At 47.5% G+C, this 14,901-nt stretch overlaps 1 protein-coding gene across 11 annotated transcripts in view; it reads left to right on the top strand.

Annotated features, from left to right (window-relative positions):
• LOC309382118 (chromodomain-helicase-DNA-binding protein 8-like) overlaps nt 1–11,645 on the top strand; it is a 146,450-nt gene extending 134,805 nt beyond the window's left edge. For 8 of the 11 annotated variants that reach the window (XM_081933609.1, XM_081933618.1, XM_081933617.1 and 5 more), the window contains 5 exons: nt 1,906–2,157; nt 5,414–5,521; nt 6,519–6,698; nt 7,473–7,595; nt 9,842–11,644. In XM_081933609.1, the coding sequence (XP_081789735.1) occupies nt 1,906–2,157; nt 5,414–5,521; nt 6,519–6,698; nt 7,473–7,595; nt 9,842–10,330 (1,152 nt within the window). In that variant the 3' untranslated portion in view covers nt 10,331–11,644. Of the gene's footprint in view, nt 1–1,905; nt 2,158–5,413; nt 5,522–6,518; nt 6,699–7,472; nt 7,596–9,841 lie in introns of all 11 variants that reach the window. The other 3 variants (XM_081933611.1, XM_081933610.1, XM_081933616.1) reach the window with 3 other exon arrangements.
• The last annotated feature ends 3,256 nt before the right edge of the window (nt 11,646–14,901 follow it).

The raw sequence follows: 14,901 nt of genomic DNA on the forward strand, positions 1-14,901 counted from the left end.
ACAGCATTCCGTGTGCCTTTGGCGTTTAGTCATGCCGGCCACATGACCACGGAGACGTCTTTGGACAGCGCTGGCTCTTCAGCTCTGAAACAGAGATGAGCACCACTCCCTAGAGTCAGGAACGACTAGCACATATGTGCGAGGGGAACCTTTACCTTTATCTTTTACCCAATTTATTAGGTCTCTACATATTTGGAAATGATTCAGGAGTGCTTCAAGCCTCCTAATTTAAGGCAGCTGCCGTCTTCTTCGGATATCTGTATGAGTCTAAAAAAAATAGACGTACCGTATTTTTCGGAGTACAAGACGCACCCTTTCCCTTCAACAAAGAGGGTGAAAATCTGGTTGCGTCTTACACACTGAATACAGCATTTTTGGCCTCCTGGAATCCTGCTCCCTTTGCAAAAATGGACGTTCAGGGGGTTTGGGAGGCTTGCAAAGTGCTCCTGAGAGCTGGGGAGGGCAAAAACAGGCTGTTTTTGCCCCCCACCCCAGCTCCCAGGAGCAATCTACCGGTACGGCCGTACTGGGCCGTACCTCCCGGAACCCACCAATGGTGCCCAGAGAGAGAAATATCTGCCTCTACCTAGGATCGAACCCACAGCCTCCTGATTGTAAGGCGAGAGCTCCACCTCTAGGCTGCCTCACCACTCACAAAACTTAAGTCCTTGTGACAGAAAAAGCATTAAGAACTATGGTGGAGGAGTGGTTAGGACGCAAGATTGCAAGCTAATTCTGCTGACTGCCAGCAGTTAGATCCTGACTGGCTCAAAGTTGACTCAGCCTCTCATCCTTCCGAGGCGGGTAAAATGAGGACCCAGATTGTTGGAGGGCAATAGGCTGACTCTGTAAAGCGCTTAGAGAGGCCTGTAAAAGCAATGTGAAGCAATATATAAGTCTAAGTGCAATTGCTGTTAAGAACTGTGGTGCCACAGTGGTTAGGATGCAATATTGCAGGATCATTCTGCTGACTGCCAGCAGTTCGATCCAGACCGACTCAAGTTTGACTCAGCCTCCCATCCTTCCGAGGTGGGTAAAACGAGGACCCAGATTGTTGGGGGGCAATAGGCTGACTCTGTAAAGCGCTTAGAGAGGCCTGTAAAAGCACTGTGAAGCAATATATAAGTCTAAGTGCTATTGCTATTAAGAACTGTGGTGGCACAGTGGTTAGGATGCAATATTGCAGGATCATTCTGCTGATTGCCAGCAGTTCAATCCTGACCGGCTCGAAGTTGTCTCAGACTCCCATCCTTCCGAGGTGGGTAAAACGAGGACCCAGATTGTTGGGGGGCAATAGGCTGAATCTGTAAAGCTCTTAGAGAGGCTGTAAAAGCACTGTGAAGCAATATATAAGTCTAAGTGCAATTGCTATTAAGAACTGTGGTGGCACAGTGGTTAGGATGCAATATTGCAGGATCATTCTGCTGATTGCCAGCAGTTCAATCCTGACCGGCTCGAAGTTGTCTCAGACTCTCATCCTTCCGAGGTGGGTAAAACGAGGACCCAGATTGTTGTGGGGCAATAGACTGACTCTCTAAACCGCTTAGAGCAGGGGTGTCCAAACTTGAGAACTTTAAGACTTGTGGACTTCAACTCTCAGAATTCCCCAGCCAGCATGGCTGGCTGGGGAATTCTGGGAGTTGAAGTCCACAAGTCTTAAAGTTCCCAAGTTTGGACACCCCTGGCTTAGAGAGAGCTGTAAATGCACTTATGAAGTATGGAGTCCTTGGTGCTTGGTTGACTAGGGTTGAACGTCATCAAAGCATTAAGTGTTGGAGAGAAGCGGAGATGCCTTGGAGATACCCAGTTCCCAAGTGGGAAAATTGCGGATTGAGTTTGAAGGCAATTTTACAGGGGAATGGCGTCTTTTGCCCAGATGATTCTCTCTTCCTTTTGTTTCTGCAGGATCGTGTCCTCATCACCCGTATCGACTTGGTGTGCCAGGCTGTGCTGTCCGGAAAGTGGCCCTCCCCGCAACAGGGCCAGGTAGTGTCCTGCGTTGGCCAGGGAGAAGGCCTGCCCCACTTGCACGGAGAGTACACCACCACCCCCATCCCTCACATCTGCCCTCTGGCATCCCAAGAGGAAGGCACAGCTTCCTTCACCCGCCTCCGACACGGTGGCCAAGAGAAGGAGTTTACCGTGCAGATCAAAGATGTGAGTTCAAGATAGGTCTGGAAGAACAGCATCCATCCCCACCCACACCCAGCCCTCTGTGCATGCCAGGATCGAGTCCCTGCGCAAAACCAAACAGCTCTATCATTAGGGCAGGGGTCGGCAAACGTAAACACTCAAAGAGCCATTTGGACCCGTTTCCCCAGAAAAGAAAACACCGGACGCCACAGAAGTCCTAACCGGAAGTCCCCTGTTCAATTCTGGAGCTGACCGGAAGTTCAGTTCCCTCACCATAGAGTCTCCTCCTAGCGCGGCGTACTTTTTCCTCTACCTGTCATAACCGAAAGCCGTACAATTGTGGAGATAACCTCCCCTTGCCATAGAGTCTTCTCCTGGCGCACTGTGCTTCCCCCCCCCCCCCCCGGAAGCTCCTCTCAAAATTGTGGCACCGACAGGTGACGGAGCCACAACAGAGGGAGGAAAGAGCCACATGTGGCTCCAGAGCCGCAGTTTGCTGACCCCTGCATTAGGGAATTTGAAAAATGGATGGAAATGGAGATTCAGCTACTAAATAAAGCGGCAAAAATCACCATGTTTCCACGTTAGACCGTTTTGAAGAGCAGCTCCTTGTGCCCATTCCCACTCTTGGACCTCTTTTTCCCAGCTTCTCACAGCCCGTGGTCATCCTTTTGTAGGCTAGTTTTAGCTCGTCTGGTGAGAATAACAGAATAGCAGAGTTGGAAGGGACCTTGGAGATCTTCTAATCCAACCCCATGCTCAGGCAGGAAACCCTGTGTTCTGACCTAGGCTTCCCAAGATCATTATCGTCCCGATAAAACCACTTTTCTTTAGGTTAAAGGGAATTCCTCTCTAGCAAAGTCCCGGCCAAAAGTCTTTTATGAGATTTCACAACTGCAGACCTTTATCAGGCTTGGAGAGCTGCCAGGCCAATATCTTCCAAACGCCACGCTGTAGCAGCAATTCCTTGGCAAGAAGTCAGGAACAGATCTTTACCCTAATGAATTGAACTACTAATTGTCTCCTGCAAACTCCACTCCCCTTTCGCTCCTCTTTATTCCCTATGGGAGGGGCCATTCACCTGTGCCTTTACTCCCGTTCCTTAACATGTTCCCTTCTGGCAGCTCTGTCCATGCGCACACTGGGAACAGGCTCCAGCTGTTCTTCTGCCCCACTGATCTCTGACTACGAAGGCAGCTGATAACTATTGGATGGCCCTGGCCCCATCTCTGCCTTCAATGCAGAGCACTCATCAGAGTTTTCCCCAGACTCCAGGACTGGCCCATGTTCCTCCCCAACCTCCTCACTGTCAGAGTCACAACACCCTGTACCATTTCAGACAAATGGTTGTCTAATCTCTTCTTAAAAACTTCCAGTGTTGGAGTACCCACAACTTCTGGACGCAAGTCGTTCCACTGATTGATTGTTCTGTTGGGACAGGAGTGTCAAACTCGAGACCCACGGGCCAGATCCAGCTCACAGGGTGCTTAGATCTGACCTGTGGGGCCGGCCTCTAAATAACTTAAGGACTGGCCCATGGGGTGCTTTTGCTACTGAAAATGGGGCGTTTTGACTGCCAGAGTGCTGCAGGAGGAGGCCGCCCTTGACTCAGACGGTTATAAAAGGGAGGAAAGGTAAAATATTATACCTTTCAGGTTTGCAGGATTCTGCGACTATAGGCTACGTCAATAATTTATAGTTCTAGTCTTCCTATGAAGTCAGTTTCTTGATCTGGTCTCTCTCATAGGGGGATCAAGTAGATCAGGGGTGTCAAACTCGATTTCACTGAGGGTTGTGTTTGACCTTGGGGAGCAGAGATGGTCTTCAGCAGGTTCTGACCAGTTCTGGAGAACCAGTAGCAGAAATTTTGAGTAGTTCAGAGAACCAGCAAATACCATCTCTGGCTGGCCACGCCCCCATCTATTCTCTGCCTTCCGAGTCCCAGCTGATCAGGAGGGAATGGGGATTTTGCAGTAACCTTCCCCTGCCACGGCCACCAAGCCACACCACGCCTACCTGGCCACGCCCATAGAACCAATAGTAAAAATATTTGAATCCCACCATTGTCGGGGCAGAGGGGGCGTGGTCAGCTGAACCTCACTCATGTCGGGGGTGTCTGGCAGCTCGAGCGCTCTGCCAGTGGGCTCTCAAGCTCCGTTTTGCCTGCGATGGCCGCCTGCAACCCTCTGCCAGCAAAAATGGAACTTGGGAGAGCTGCCCTCCAAGCTCCATTTCCGCTGGCCGAGTTACCGCGGGGCGATCCTTCCTGTTTCCAGGGTGGCCCTGTGAACCAGATCTAAGCATCCCGCGGGCCAGATCTACTCCCCCTCCCGCCCCCGGCCATGAGTTTGACAGCTTTGAAGTAATCAAGTATGTATTTTTAAAAAAACCAAAATCACAGAAATGTACACCTCTCTACTTTTATAGGGATGTGGTGGCTAAGACGCTGAGCTTGTTGATCAGCACAGTTCAGCGGTTCGAATCCCTAGCACCGCGCAACAGAGTTAGCTCCCGTTACTTGTCCCAGCTTCCGCCAGCCCAGCAGTTCGAAAGCATGTAAAAATATAAGTAGAAAAAATAGGAAGCACCTTTGGTGGGAAGGTAACAGCGTTCCGTGCGCCTTCAGCGTTTTGTCATGCCAGCCACATGACCACGGAGATGACTTCGGCTAGCGCTGGCTCTTCGGCTTTGAAACGGAGATGAGCACCGCCCCCTAGAGTTGGGAATGACTAGAACATATGTGCGAAGGGAACCTTTACCTATTTTTATAAGTGTACAAAACCACATGTGCAGAGGTGCGGTCCTGTGTCATGTCCCGTGGCAATGCCCACCATAACAACGCCCTCCCTGGACACACCCACAACCTCCCCCCCGGGCCCTCTGAGATCAAACCCAACCCGGATGCGGCCCTCAATGAAATCGAGTTTGACACCCATGTGTTAGAACCTTTCCCCCTAGTTCTAGGATGTTTCTCTCCTTGATTCGTTTCCATCCATTGCTAAGGACAGAAGTGGAAATCTGCTAAGGACCCTATGTGCCCCCCCACCCCCACTCCTTCCACGCCTGTCTAGAAACTTCGATTATCCTGTGGATAATCCACAGATTTTTGTGCCACCTATCTTACATTATTATTATTATTTCCCCCCCCCCTCCCCTCAATTCCCACCACCCCACCCATTGGGAGCTTGCAAGGCTAATTGGGAAGGTGTGTGGCGGAGGGGGCGGAAGTGAGCTCCTGCATTCTGCACCCTCGCCCCTAACGCTCCGTCCCTTTCTCTAGGAAGAAGGCATCAAACTGACTTTCCAAAAGCACAAGCTGATCCCTAATGGCACCGTGCGGGATCGGCCTGCTCTCACCCAGAAGAAAAGTAGCAAGAAAATGGTGGAGGTGAGCGGTTGCTGGTTCGCGGAGTCCGGTCCTCGGGATGGGCAGACAGAGGCAGCTGGCCCATCAGTCAAGGGGAGGGGAGGAGGTTTGTGGCCCTGAGGTGCAAAGGGCGGAAGGAGGGAGAAACCGTGTTAGAGACCCTAACTTTTTGGCTGGCTTGGTTTTCTCTTTTTCTTTCTTTTTTTTTTCTTTCTTTCTCTCTCCTCATCTTCCTTCTTTCCTTCCTTCCCTCTCTGTCTTCTTAATTTCTTCCCTCCCCTCCGCTATTCTATCTCTCCATCTTTCTTTTTCTTCCTTCCTTTTTCCCCCCTTCCTTCCTCCCCTCCCTTCCCTCTTGTCTTTCTTTTCCTTCCTTCCTTTCTCCCTCTCTTTTTTTCTTCCTCCTTCCTCCCCTCCCTCTCTTTCTTTATTTTCCTTCCTTCCTTTCTTTTTCACCCATCCGTTCTCTTCCTACTTTTATTTTTCTGTTTATCTCTCTCACACCCTTCCTTCCTTCCTTCCTTTCTTTCTGTCCTTCTCTCTCTCCATCTTCCTTCCTTCCTTCCCTCTCCATCTTACTTCTTACTTTCTTCCCTCTCCTCCCCTCCACTCTTCTATCTCTCCATCTTTCTTTCTCTTCCTTCCTTTCTTCACTCCCATCCCTCTCATCTCTTTTCCTTTCTCCTTCCCTCCCTTCCTCCTTTATTTTTTCTTCCTTTTATTTCTTCCTTCCTTCCTTCCACCCCTTCCTCCTTCTTTCTTTTCCTCATTCCTCTCTCCCTTTCTTTCTGTCTTTCTCTCTCTCTCACCCTTCCTTCCTTTCTTTTTTCCTTTCTGTCCTTCTTTCTCTCTCTCCATCTTTCTTCTTCCTTCCTTCCCTCCATCTCCATCTTACTTCTTTCTTACTTACTTTTTTCCCTCTCCTCCACTCCTCTACCTCTCCTTTCTTTCTCTCTCTCTCTCTCTCTTTCTTTCTTTCTTTCTTTCTTTCTTTCTTTCTTTCTTTCTTTCATCTCAGCTGGAATTGCAGTGTCTGGAAGCCCTGAGAGGCCCCGATATCGACCTGGAGGCTCATATCCCAGTGGTGAACAAGACAGACGGGACGCTGCTGGTGGGCGACGCGGCTCCCCGCCGGGCTGATCTTGAGGTGTGGCTGCAGGCCCACCCGGAGTATGCGGTAGATCCTCGCTTCCTGGCTGTAAGTATTTCTTTAGCTTCATGTCTTTGCTCCCCATTTGCAGATGGGGTGCTAACCTTCTTCCCTTCCCTTCCCTTCCCTTCTGGAAGCCTTTCCTTTCCATCCACAGACATCATTTCTCCCTCCACGCCTCCTGCAGGATGTTGTCCTACCTGCTAAGACAGGGGTCAGCAACGAGCGGCTCTGGAGCAGCATGTGGCTCTTTCATCCCTCTGCTGCCGCTCCCTGTCGCCGGTTGACTCCACAATTGATAGGGTTAGGGTCAGGGCTTTTGGTTAGAACCAGTGGTGGGATTCAAACAAATTTTTAGTACCGGTTCTGTGGGCGTGGCTTTGTGGGCGTGACGTAGCTTTGTGGGCGTGGCGGGGGAAGGATACTGCAAAATCCCCATTCCCTCGCCATCCCGTTAACCTGCTTTCCAGCTCCGTTCTCCTGTTCAGGGCAACAAAAGAAGATCAGTTGGGAGGCAGCAGGGGGCAGGGCCAGCCTATTTGCCGGTTCTCCGAGCTACTCAAAATTTCTGCTACTGGTTCTCCAGAACCTGCTGGATTTCAACCCTGCTTCCAACTCTGTTATTCTCTTCTCTTCTTAATTCTAACGTTAGTCTATCCATTTCTGCGCGTGTTAATAGCTTCCTTATTATCTCCTTTTCTGAAGGGGTGTTTTCACTTTTCCATACACCAGACGCCCCTGCTTTAAAACACGCATGTAATAAGGAGTTGTACTCACTGAGCAAGGCCTTACTCAACCTCTTTTCCCTCCTCTTCTCTCCAGTACATGGAAGAACGCCGGAAGCACAGATGGCCCCGGTTCCCAAAACCTGTTCCGATCGAGCCAAACTGTCTGGTAGGGCTGGAGAGGATGCAGGTAGCTGGCATTTCTGCCAACGGTAAAAAGGTGATTAAAACAGAGACCTTGCGACCATCCTAACGTTGTGTCATAGTAGATGGTTGATGCTTTTAAGTTTTTTAATGAATTGTATATTTTTAAAAAATGCTTTTAAGAACTCGACCTCGGACCTTCTTTGAGGTTTCATGCTGACAACCGGAGGGCACAATGAAGCGGGGAGAGAGGGGTGTCAAGAAATAGCAAGAGTAGATAAATCCCCATTCTTTCCTCTGCCAATGGTGGTGCCAACACACCTATCCCTGCTTCTAGTCTGCCCATCTTAGAATGCTCCGTCTTCTGCAATATTATAATGTTCTTTTACATTTTTTAAAAAAAATTAATCTTAAAGTTATTCAGTTTTGGTGTAATATATTGATTAAATTCTACACCGCCCAGAGGCTTTCTATGAGGATGATGGGCTGTTAAGAAGATGGATGGATGATGACAGACGATAGATAGATGATAGATAGATAGATAGATAGATAGATAGATAGATAGATAGATAGATAGATGATAGATAGATGATAGATAGATAGATAGATAGATAGATAGATAGATGATAGATAGATAGATAGATAGATAGATGATAGATAGATGATAGATAGATAGATAGATAGATAGATAGATGATAGATAGATGATAGATAGATAGATAGATAGATAGATAGATAGATAGATAGATAGATAGATGATAGATAGATGATAGATAGATAGATGATAGATAGATGATAGATAGATAGATAGATAGATAGATAGATAGATGATAGATGTTAGATAGATAGATAGATAGATAGATAGATAGATAGATAGATAGATAGATGATAGATAGATGATAGATAGATAGATAGATAGATAGATGATAGATAGATGATAGATAGATAGATAGATAGATAGATAGATAGATAGATGATAGATAGATAGATGATAGATAGATAGATGATAGATAGATAGATAGATAGATAGATGATAGATAGATGATAGATAGATAGATAGATGATAGATAGATAGATAGATAGATAGATGATAGATAGATAGATAGATAGATAGATAGATAGATAGATAGATAGATAGATAGATAGATAGATAATGATAGGTAGGTAGATGGATGGATGGATGACACATAGTTGATGGATGATAGATAGATAGATAGATAGATAGATAGATAGATAGATAGATAGATAGATAGATAGATAGATAATGATAGGTAGATGGATGGATGATACGTAGTGGATGGATGGATGGAAAATAGATAATGATAGGTAGGTAGATGGATGGATGGATGATACGTAGATAAGGATGGATGGGTGGATGGATGATAGATGGATGGATGATACGTAGATAATGATGGATGGATGGTAGATAATGATGGATGGGTGGATGGTGATAGATGATAGATGGATGGATGCGACGTAGATAATAATGGATGGATGGATGATGGATGGATGGAGGATACGTAGATAATGATGGATGGGTGGATGGATGATAGTTGATAGATGGATGGATGAGACGTAGATAATGATGGATGGATAATAGATGGATGGAGGATATGTAGATAATGATGGATGGATGGATGGATGGATGGATGGAGGATGGATGGACGATATATAGATAATGATGGATGGGTGAAAGATGATGGATGGATGATAGATAATGATAGGTAGGTAGATGGATGATATGTAGATAATGATGGAAAAATTGAGGGAGGGAGGGAGAGAGAGAGGTAGTTCTTGATTTATGATCACAATTTGGCCTGGACATTCCATTGTTAAGTGATGAAGTTGTTAAATGAGTTGCACCTGATCTTACAACTCTTTTTGCCCCAGTCGTTAAACGAATCCAGCTTCCCCCATTGGCTTTGCTTGTCAAAACCTTTCTGGGAAGGTCTCAAAAGGCGATCACGTGACCCTGGCATGCCATAAGTTCAAGTGGATTTCCAAGCACTTGAATTTTGATTGGGTGACCCTAAGGAGGTCACGACTCTTATTAAGTGTAGGACCAGTCTTTTTTTCTCTCTCCAGTGTTTGAATGGTGGTTAAATTAATTGTTGTAAGTCGAGGGCTGAATTTATTTTCCCTTCTCTCTCTCTCAAAAAAAGAAAAAACAACCCAGAGACTGGCTCCTCCCACTTGAGCAGGTCACTGAAAATCAATTGCTGCCAGTGCCCAGAGTGAGCCCATTCACTGAAGGAGCCACTAACCAGGTTCCATCAACGGGAGTATGAACATGGCCTAATTTAGCCTCTCGCTTCCCCTTCAGGGTTTCCTTCCGGATCCGACGATGAATCGCCTCCTTCCCGGAGCCGTGGGGGCCGACAACGCACAGAAACGTGGTCGCCAGACCACGATGGAGTTTTCCAACATGATGGCTCTGATGGGAGCCGGCCGGGTCCAACTGGGAGCCACGGGACCCCTCTCTCTGCACCACCACGCCCACTTCCAAACCACCCCAGCCCATGGCTCCGCCTTGCAATACATGCCGTTCCCCACCGCAGCGGCCGCGGCCACTGCCGCCACCACCTCCAGCACCCTTCTCCATCCGGGACTGGGCCACGCCGGCTACGCCGCCGCCCCTTTGCACCTGGGCCACCCTCAGCGCGTGGATGAAGACGAGGAGGAAGACGAGATGGACGACTTGTCTCAGGGCTACGCCAGCTCGGAACGGGACTTTTCATTGCTGGACGACGACCCCATGATGCCGGCCAACTCCGACTCCAGCGACGAAGGAGAGGAGGAAGGAGAAGACTGAACTGAAGTCCGGAGGGCAAACGGACGGATTCCGACAAGGCCAGCTCATTCCCCGGGGGAGCTAGCCGTCCTCATGACATTGAATTTGAAAGGCCAGAGAACTCGGGGAGTCCCGTCGAGAGGGGGGGGGTCGCTTCAGGCAGACAAGGCTCCCTTTCGTCCCCCACGTCGGTTGCCCGGAGGACAAAACAGGGTCCTTCAAAAACCCCAGCGAGGGGTTGAAATAATGGGGGTGGGGGGGAAAAGCGACTTGCCTCCCAGGGCTTCTTATTTTTGAGAAAGAAAAAGGAAAAGAAAGAAAAAATTGTCGGCCAGGTGAGCAGATCCGCCCTCTCTTCCTGCAGCACTTGGAATTGTCGCCCGAGAACGTGTCTCCGTGGCTGCCATCTCGAGGCAGCGGAAAAAAACCCACCCTGCCCTCTTCCTCGTCCTCTTCCTCTCCCCCCAACCCCATTAAGCTAAGACGACCTTGGCTCTAGGTAGCAACTCCTTACCTTTCCTTTGGGTCCCCCCACAGCCGCCGGCTCCGTTTGCCGCCGCCATTTCACATGCTGTAATATAAGTGCAAAAGGGAGGTTGGGAGGGGAGGACGCCTTTTCCTTTCCCTCCGTACCCCCTGTCTCCGTGTGGGGTGGGAGGGGTTTATATTTATAAATATGTAATATGTCTTGTGTAATAATGGCCGAGGCTGTGGGGGGGGGAGGGGGAGAAAGAATTGATTGCGAGGGAATTTAAAACGACGGCCAGGGCGGGTTTTTTTTTTCGGGTGGCAAGGGGGCCGAGGGAGAAAGAGAAGATAGAGAGAGCTTCCTGTAGCTGGATCCTCCTTTTTTTTTCTCTTTTGTTTTTTTTTTTTTAATAAAAGGAACAAAATGCACAAAACCACAGCCTTCCCCGGCCCGGCCCGTTCTTTTTTTTTCTTTTTTTTTTTGCGGCGCTGTTATACAAGTTGCGTAAATCGAACATATAAATAATCTCGACGACTCGGGATCGGTGTCTCTGGTTTGGGTTTCTTTCCCTCTGGATCAGGGGTGTCGAACTCAAGGCCCGCGGGCTGAATCCGGCTCGCATGGGGTGGTTAAATCTGGCCTGTGGGGCCTTCCTGGAAACAGCAGAGGACTGGCCTGTGGGGCCTCTGCCAGTGAAAATGGAGCTTGGGGTGGGGTGCACATGGCCGAAAATGGGGCCCGGCCAGTGGTGAAATTCAATTTTTTTACTAGCGGTTCTATGGGCGTGGTGTCGCTTGGCGGGCGTGAAAGGGGAAGGATACTGCAAAATCTCCATTCCCATCCCACTCTGGGGCCAGCCAGAGGTGGCATTTGCCGGATCTCCAAACTACTCAAAATTTCCACTACCGGTTCACCAAACTACTCAAAATTTCTGCTACTGGTTCTCCAAACTACTCAAAATTTCCGCTACGGGTTCACCAAACTACTCAAAATTTCCACTACCGGTTCTCCAAACTACTCAAAATTTCCGCTACCGGTCCTCCAGTCTACTCAAAATTTCCACTACCAGTTCTCCAAACTACTTAAAATTTCCACTACCGGTTCTCCAAACTACTCAAAATTTCCACTACCAGTTCTCCAAACTACTCAAAATTTCCGCTACCGGTCCTCCAATCTACTCAAAATTTCCACTACCAGTTCTCCAAACTACTTAAAATTTCCACTACCGGTCCTCCAAACTACTCAAAATTTCCACTACCGGTTCTCCAAACTACTCAAAATTTCCGCTACCGGTCCTCCAATCTACTCAAAATTTCCGCTACCGGTTCTCCAAACTTCAAAATTTCCGCTACCGGTCCTCCAATCTACTCAAAATTTCCACTACCAGTTCTCCAAACTACTTAAAATTTCCACTACCGGTTCTCCAAACTACTCAAAATTTCCACTACCGGTTCTCCAAACTACTCAAAATTTCCGCTACCGGTTCTCCAATCTACTCAAAATTTCCGCTACCGGTCCTCCAATCTACTAAAAATTTCTCTACCGGTCCTCCAATCTACTCAAAATTTCCACTACCGGTTCTCCAAACTACTTAAAATTTCCACTACCGGTCCTCCAAACTACTCAAAATTTCCACTACCGGTTCTCCAAACTACTCAAAATTTCCGCTACCGGTCCTCCAATCTACTCAAAATTTCCGCTACCGGTTCTCCAAACTTCAAAATTTCCGCTACCGGTCCTCCAATCTACTCAAAATTTCCACTACCGGTTCTCCAAACTACTCAAAATTTCCACTACCGGTTCTCCAAACTACTCAAAATTTCCGCTACCGGTTCTCCAATCTACTCAAAATTTCCGCTACCGGTCCTCCAATCTACTAAAAATTTCTCTACCGGTCCTCCAATCTACTCAAAATTTCCACTACCGGTTCTCCAAACTACTCAAAATTTCCACTACCGGTTCTCCAAACTACTCAAAATTTCCACTACCGGTTCTCCAAACTACTCAAAATTTCCGCTACCGGTCCTCCAATCTACTCAAAATTTCCGCTACCGGTTCTCCAAACTACTCAAAATTTCCACTACCGGTTCTCCAATCTACTCAAAATTTCCGCTACCGGTTCTCCAAACTACTCAAAATTTCCGCTACCGGTTCTCCAATCTCCTCAAGATTTCTGCTACCAGTTCTCCAGAACCTATCAGAACCCACTGGGTTTCACCCCTGGGCCTGGCGGACCATGCGGGGGGGGAGGGCTCCATTTTGGCTGGCAGACAGCTAGCAAAACAAACTAAAAACAAAAGGAGAACTGTTTCCCCTTTTGCATTTGAGCATCCAAGAAGGGTGAGGAAGGGAAAGAAAAAGAAAGAAAGAAAGAAAGAGAGAGAGAGAGAGAGAAAGAAAGAAAGAAAAAGAAAGAAAGAAAGAAAGATGGGACAGGAAAAGGAAGAGAGGGAGGGAGGAAGAAGAAAGAATGAAGAGGGAAGGAAAAGAAAGGAAGGAAGGAGATTATAATGAGAGGGGAAGGAGGGTCTGAGGGAAGTCCTGCCTTAGCATTTGGCCACCACAGGTGCCCCCACACACGAATGACATCAAGCTGGCCACACCTACCCTGGCTGCCACACACACACACCCCAGTTGAAACACAACCCTGATGTGGCCTTCAATGAAATTGAGTTTGACACCCCTGCATTAGATATTTGAAAGTGGCAATGGGGGGAGGAAGATACAGAAACATAATCATAGACCTTCAGTCAACCCGAGCACTGATGTCATTTTCAATACTTAGAATAGCAGAGTTGGAAGGGACCTTGGAGGTCTTCTAGTCCAACCCCCTGCCTAGGCAGGAAACCCTACACCACTTCAGACAAATAGTTATCCAACATCATCTTAAAACCTTCCAGTGTTGGAGCATTTAAAACTTCTGGAGGCAAGTCATTCCACAGATCAATTGTTCTCACGGTCAGGAAATTTCTCCTCAGTTGCTTCTCTCCTTGATTAGTTTCCACCCATTGCTTCTTGCCTTACCCCCAGATGCCTTGGAGGATAGCTTGACTCCTTCTTTGTGGCAACCCCTGAGATATTGGAACAATGCTATCATGTCTCCCCTGGTCCTTCTTCCTATTAAACTAGACATACCCAGTTCCTGCAACTGTTCTTCCTATGTTTTAGCCTCCAGTCCCCTAATCCTCTTTGTTGCTCTTCTCTGCACTCTTTCTAGAGTCTCCACATCTTTTCTACATCGTGGCGACCGAAACTGAACGCAGTATTCCACACGTGGCCTTATTAAGGCCTTATAACGTGGTATTAGCACTTCACGTGATCTTGATTTTATCCCTCTGTTTATGCAGCCTAGAACTGTGTTGGCTATTTTGGCAGCTGCTCCAACGGTAGGGTTAACCCTCTTTAACTCTGACCGAGGGGTCTGAGCTTAGATTGAGAATTACATGGCAGGGTGTTTTGTTTTCCTCTTCAAGAGTTTTCCTTTTCCTGCCTTCGTCTCTCTTGAGAGACTTTGGCTATTATAAGTCTGGCGTGACCCCACAGTCAGCATTTGCCATCAGAAAAAGTTGGTTTTGAATCCCCTTTCTTAACATAATGAATCCCCTCTTAAGAAACGAACCCCCTTTCTTCGCATAACTCACTTCTCGGGACCGTTGTGGGGTTAACTGTGAAGCAGCCTTAGAAATTGGATGAATGATATGTATCGAAACATCATTTCTCACCCTGGTGCCTTCTGGAAATGTCAACTCCCATCTTTAATTACAGGTTGCATGGAATTTGTAGTCCGGTAGCTCTGGTGGGTAACACCTTGGGGAAGTTTGGGTTTGGAGTAGATGTTTAGTTTCATGGAAAAGCAGCTTGGATGCTCAGAAAACGGTCACCAAGCTGCAGTCTCGTTTGGAAATGACCTATTGCTTTCATTTAAACCACAGCCCCCCTGAACCTGGGAGCAAAGTCTGCTGCCTTCAGTATGGTTTACGAGAATAGAATAGAATGGAGTAGGAAGAATAGGAATAGAATAGAAATAGGGATCGAATGGAATTAGAATTAGAATTAGAATAGGAATGGAATAGAATAAAATATGGAATAGAAATAGAATAAATAGAATATGGAATAGAATAAA

The sequence above is a fragment of the Natrix helvetica genome (assembly GCF_964273705.1).
Source record: "Natrix helvetica genome assembly, chromosome: Z".
NCBI lineage: Eukaryota > Metazoa > Chordata > Lepidosauria > Squamata > Natricidae > Natrix > Natrix helvetica.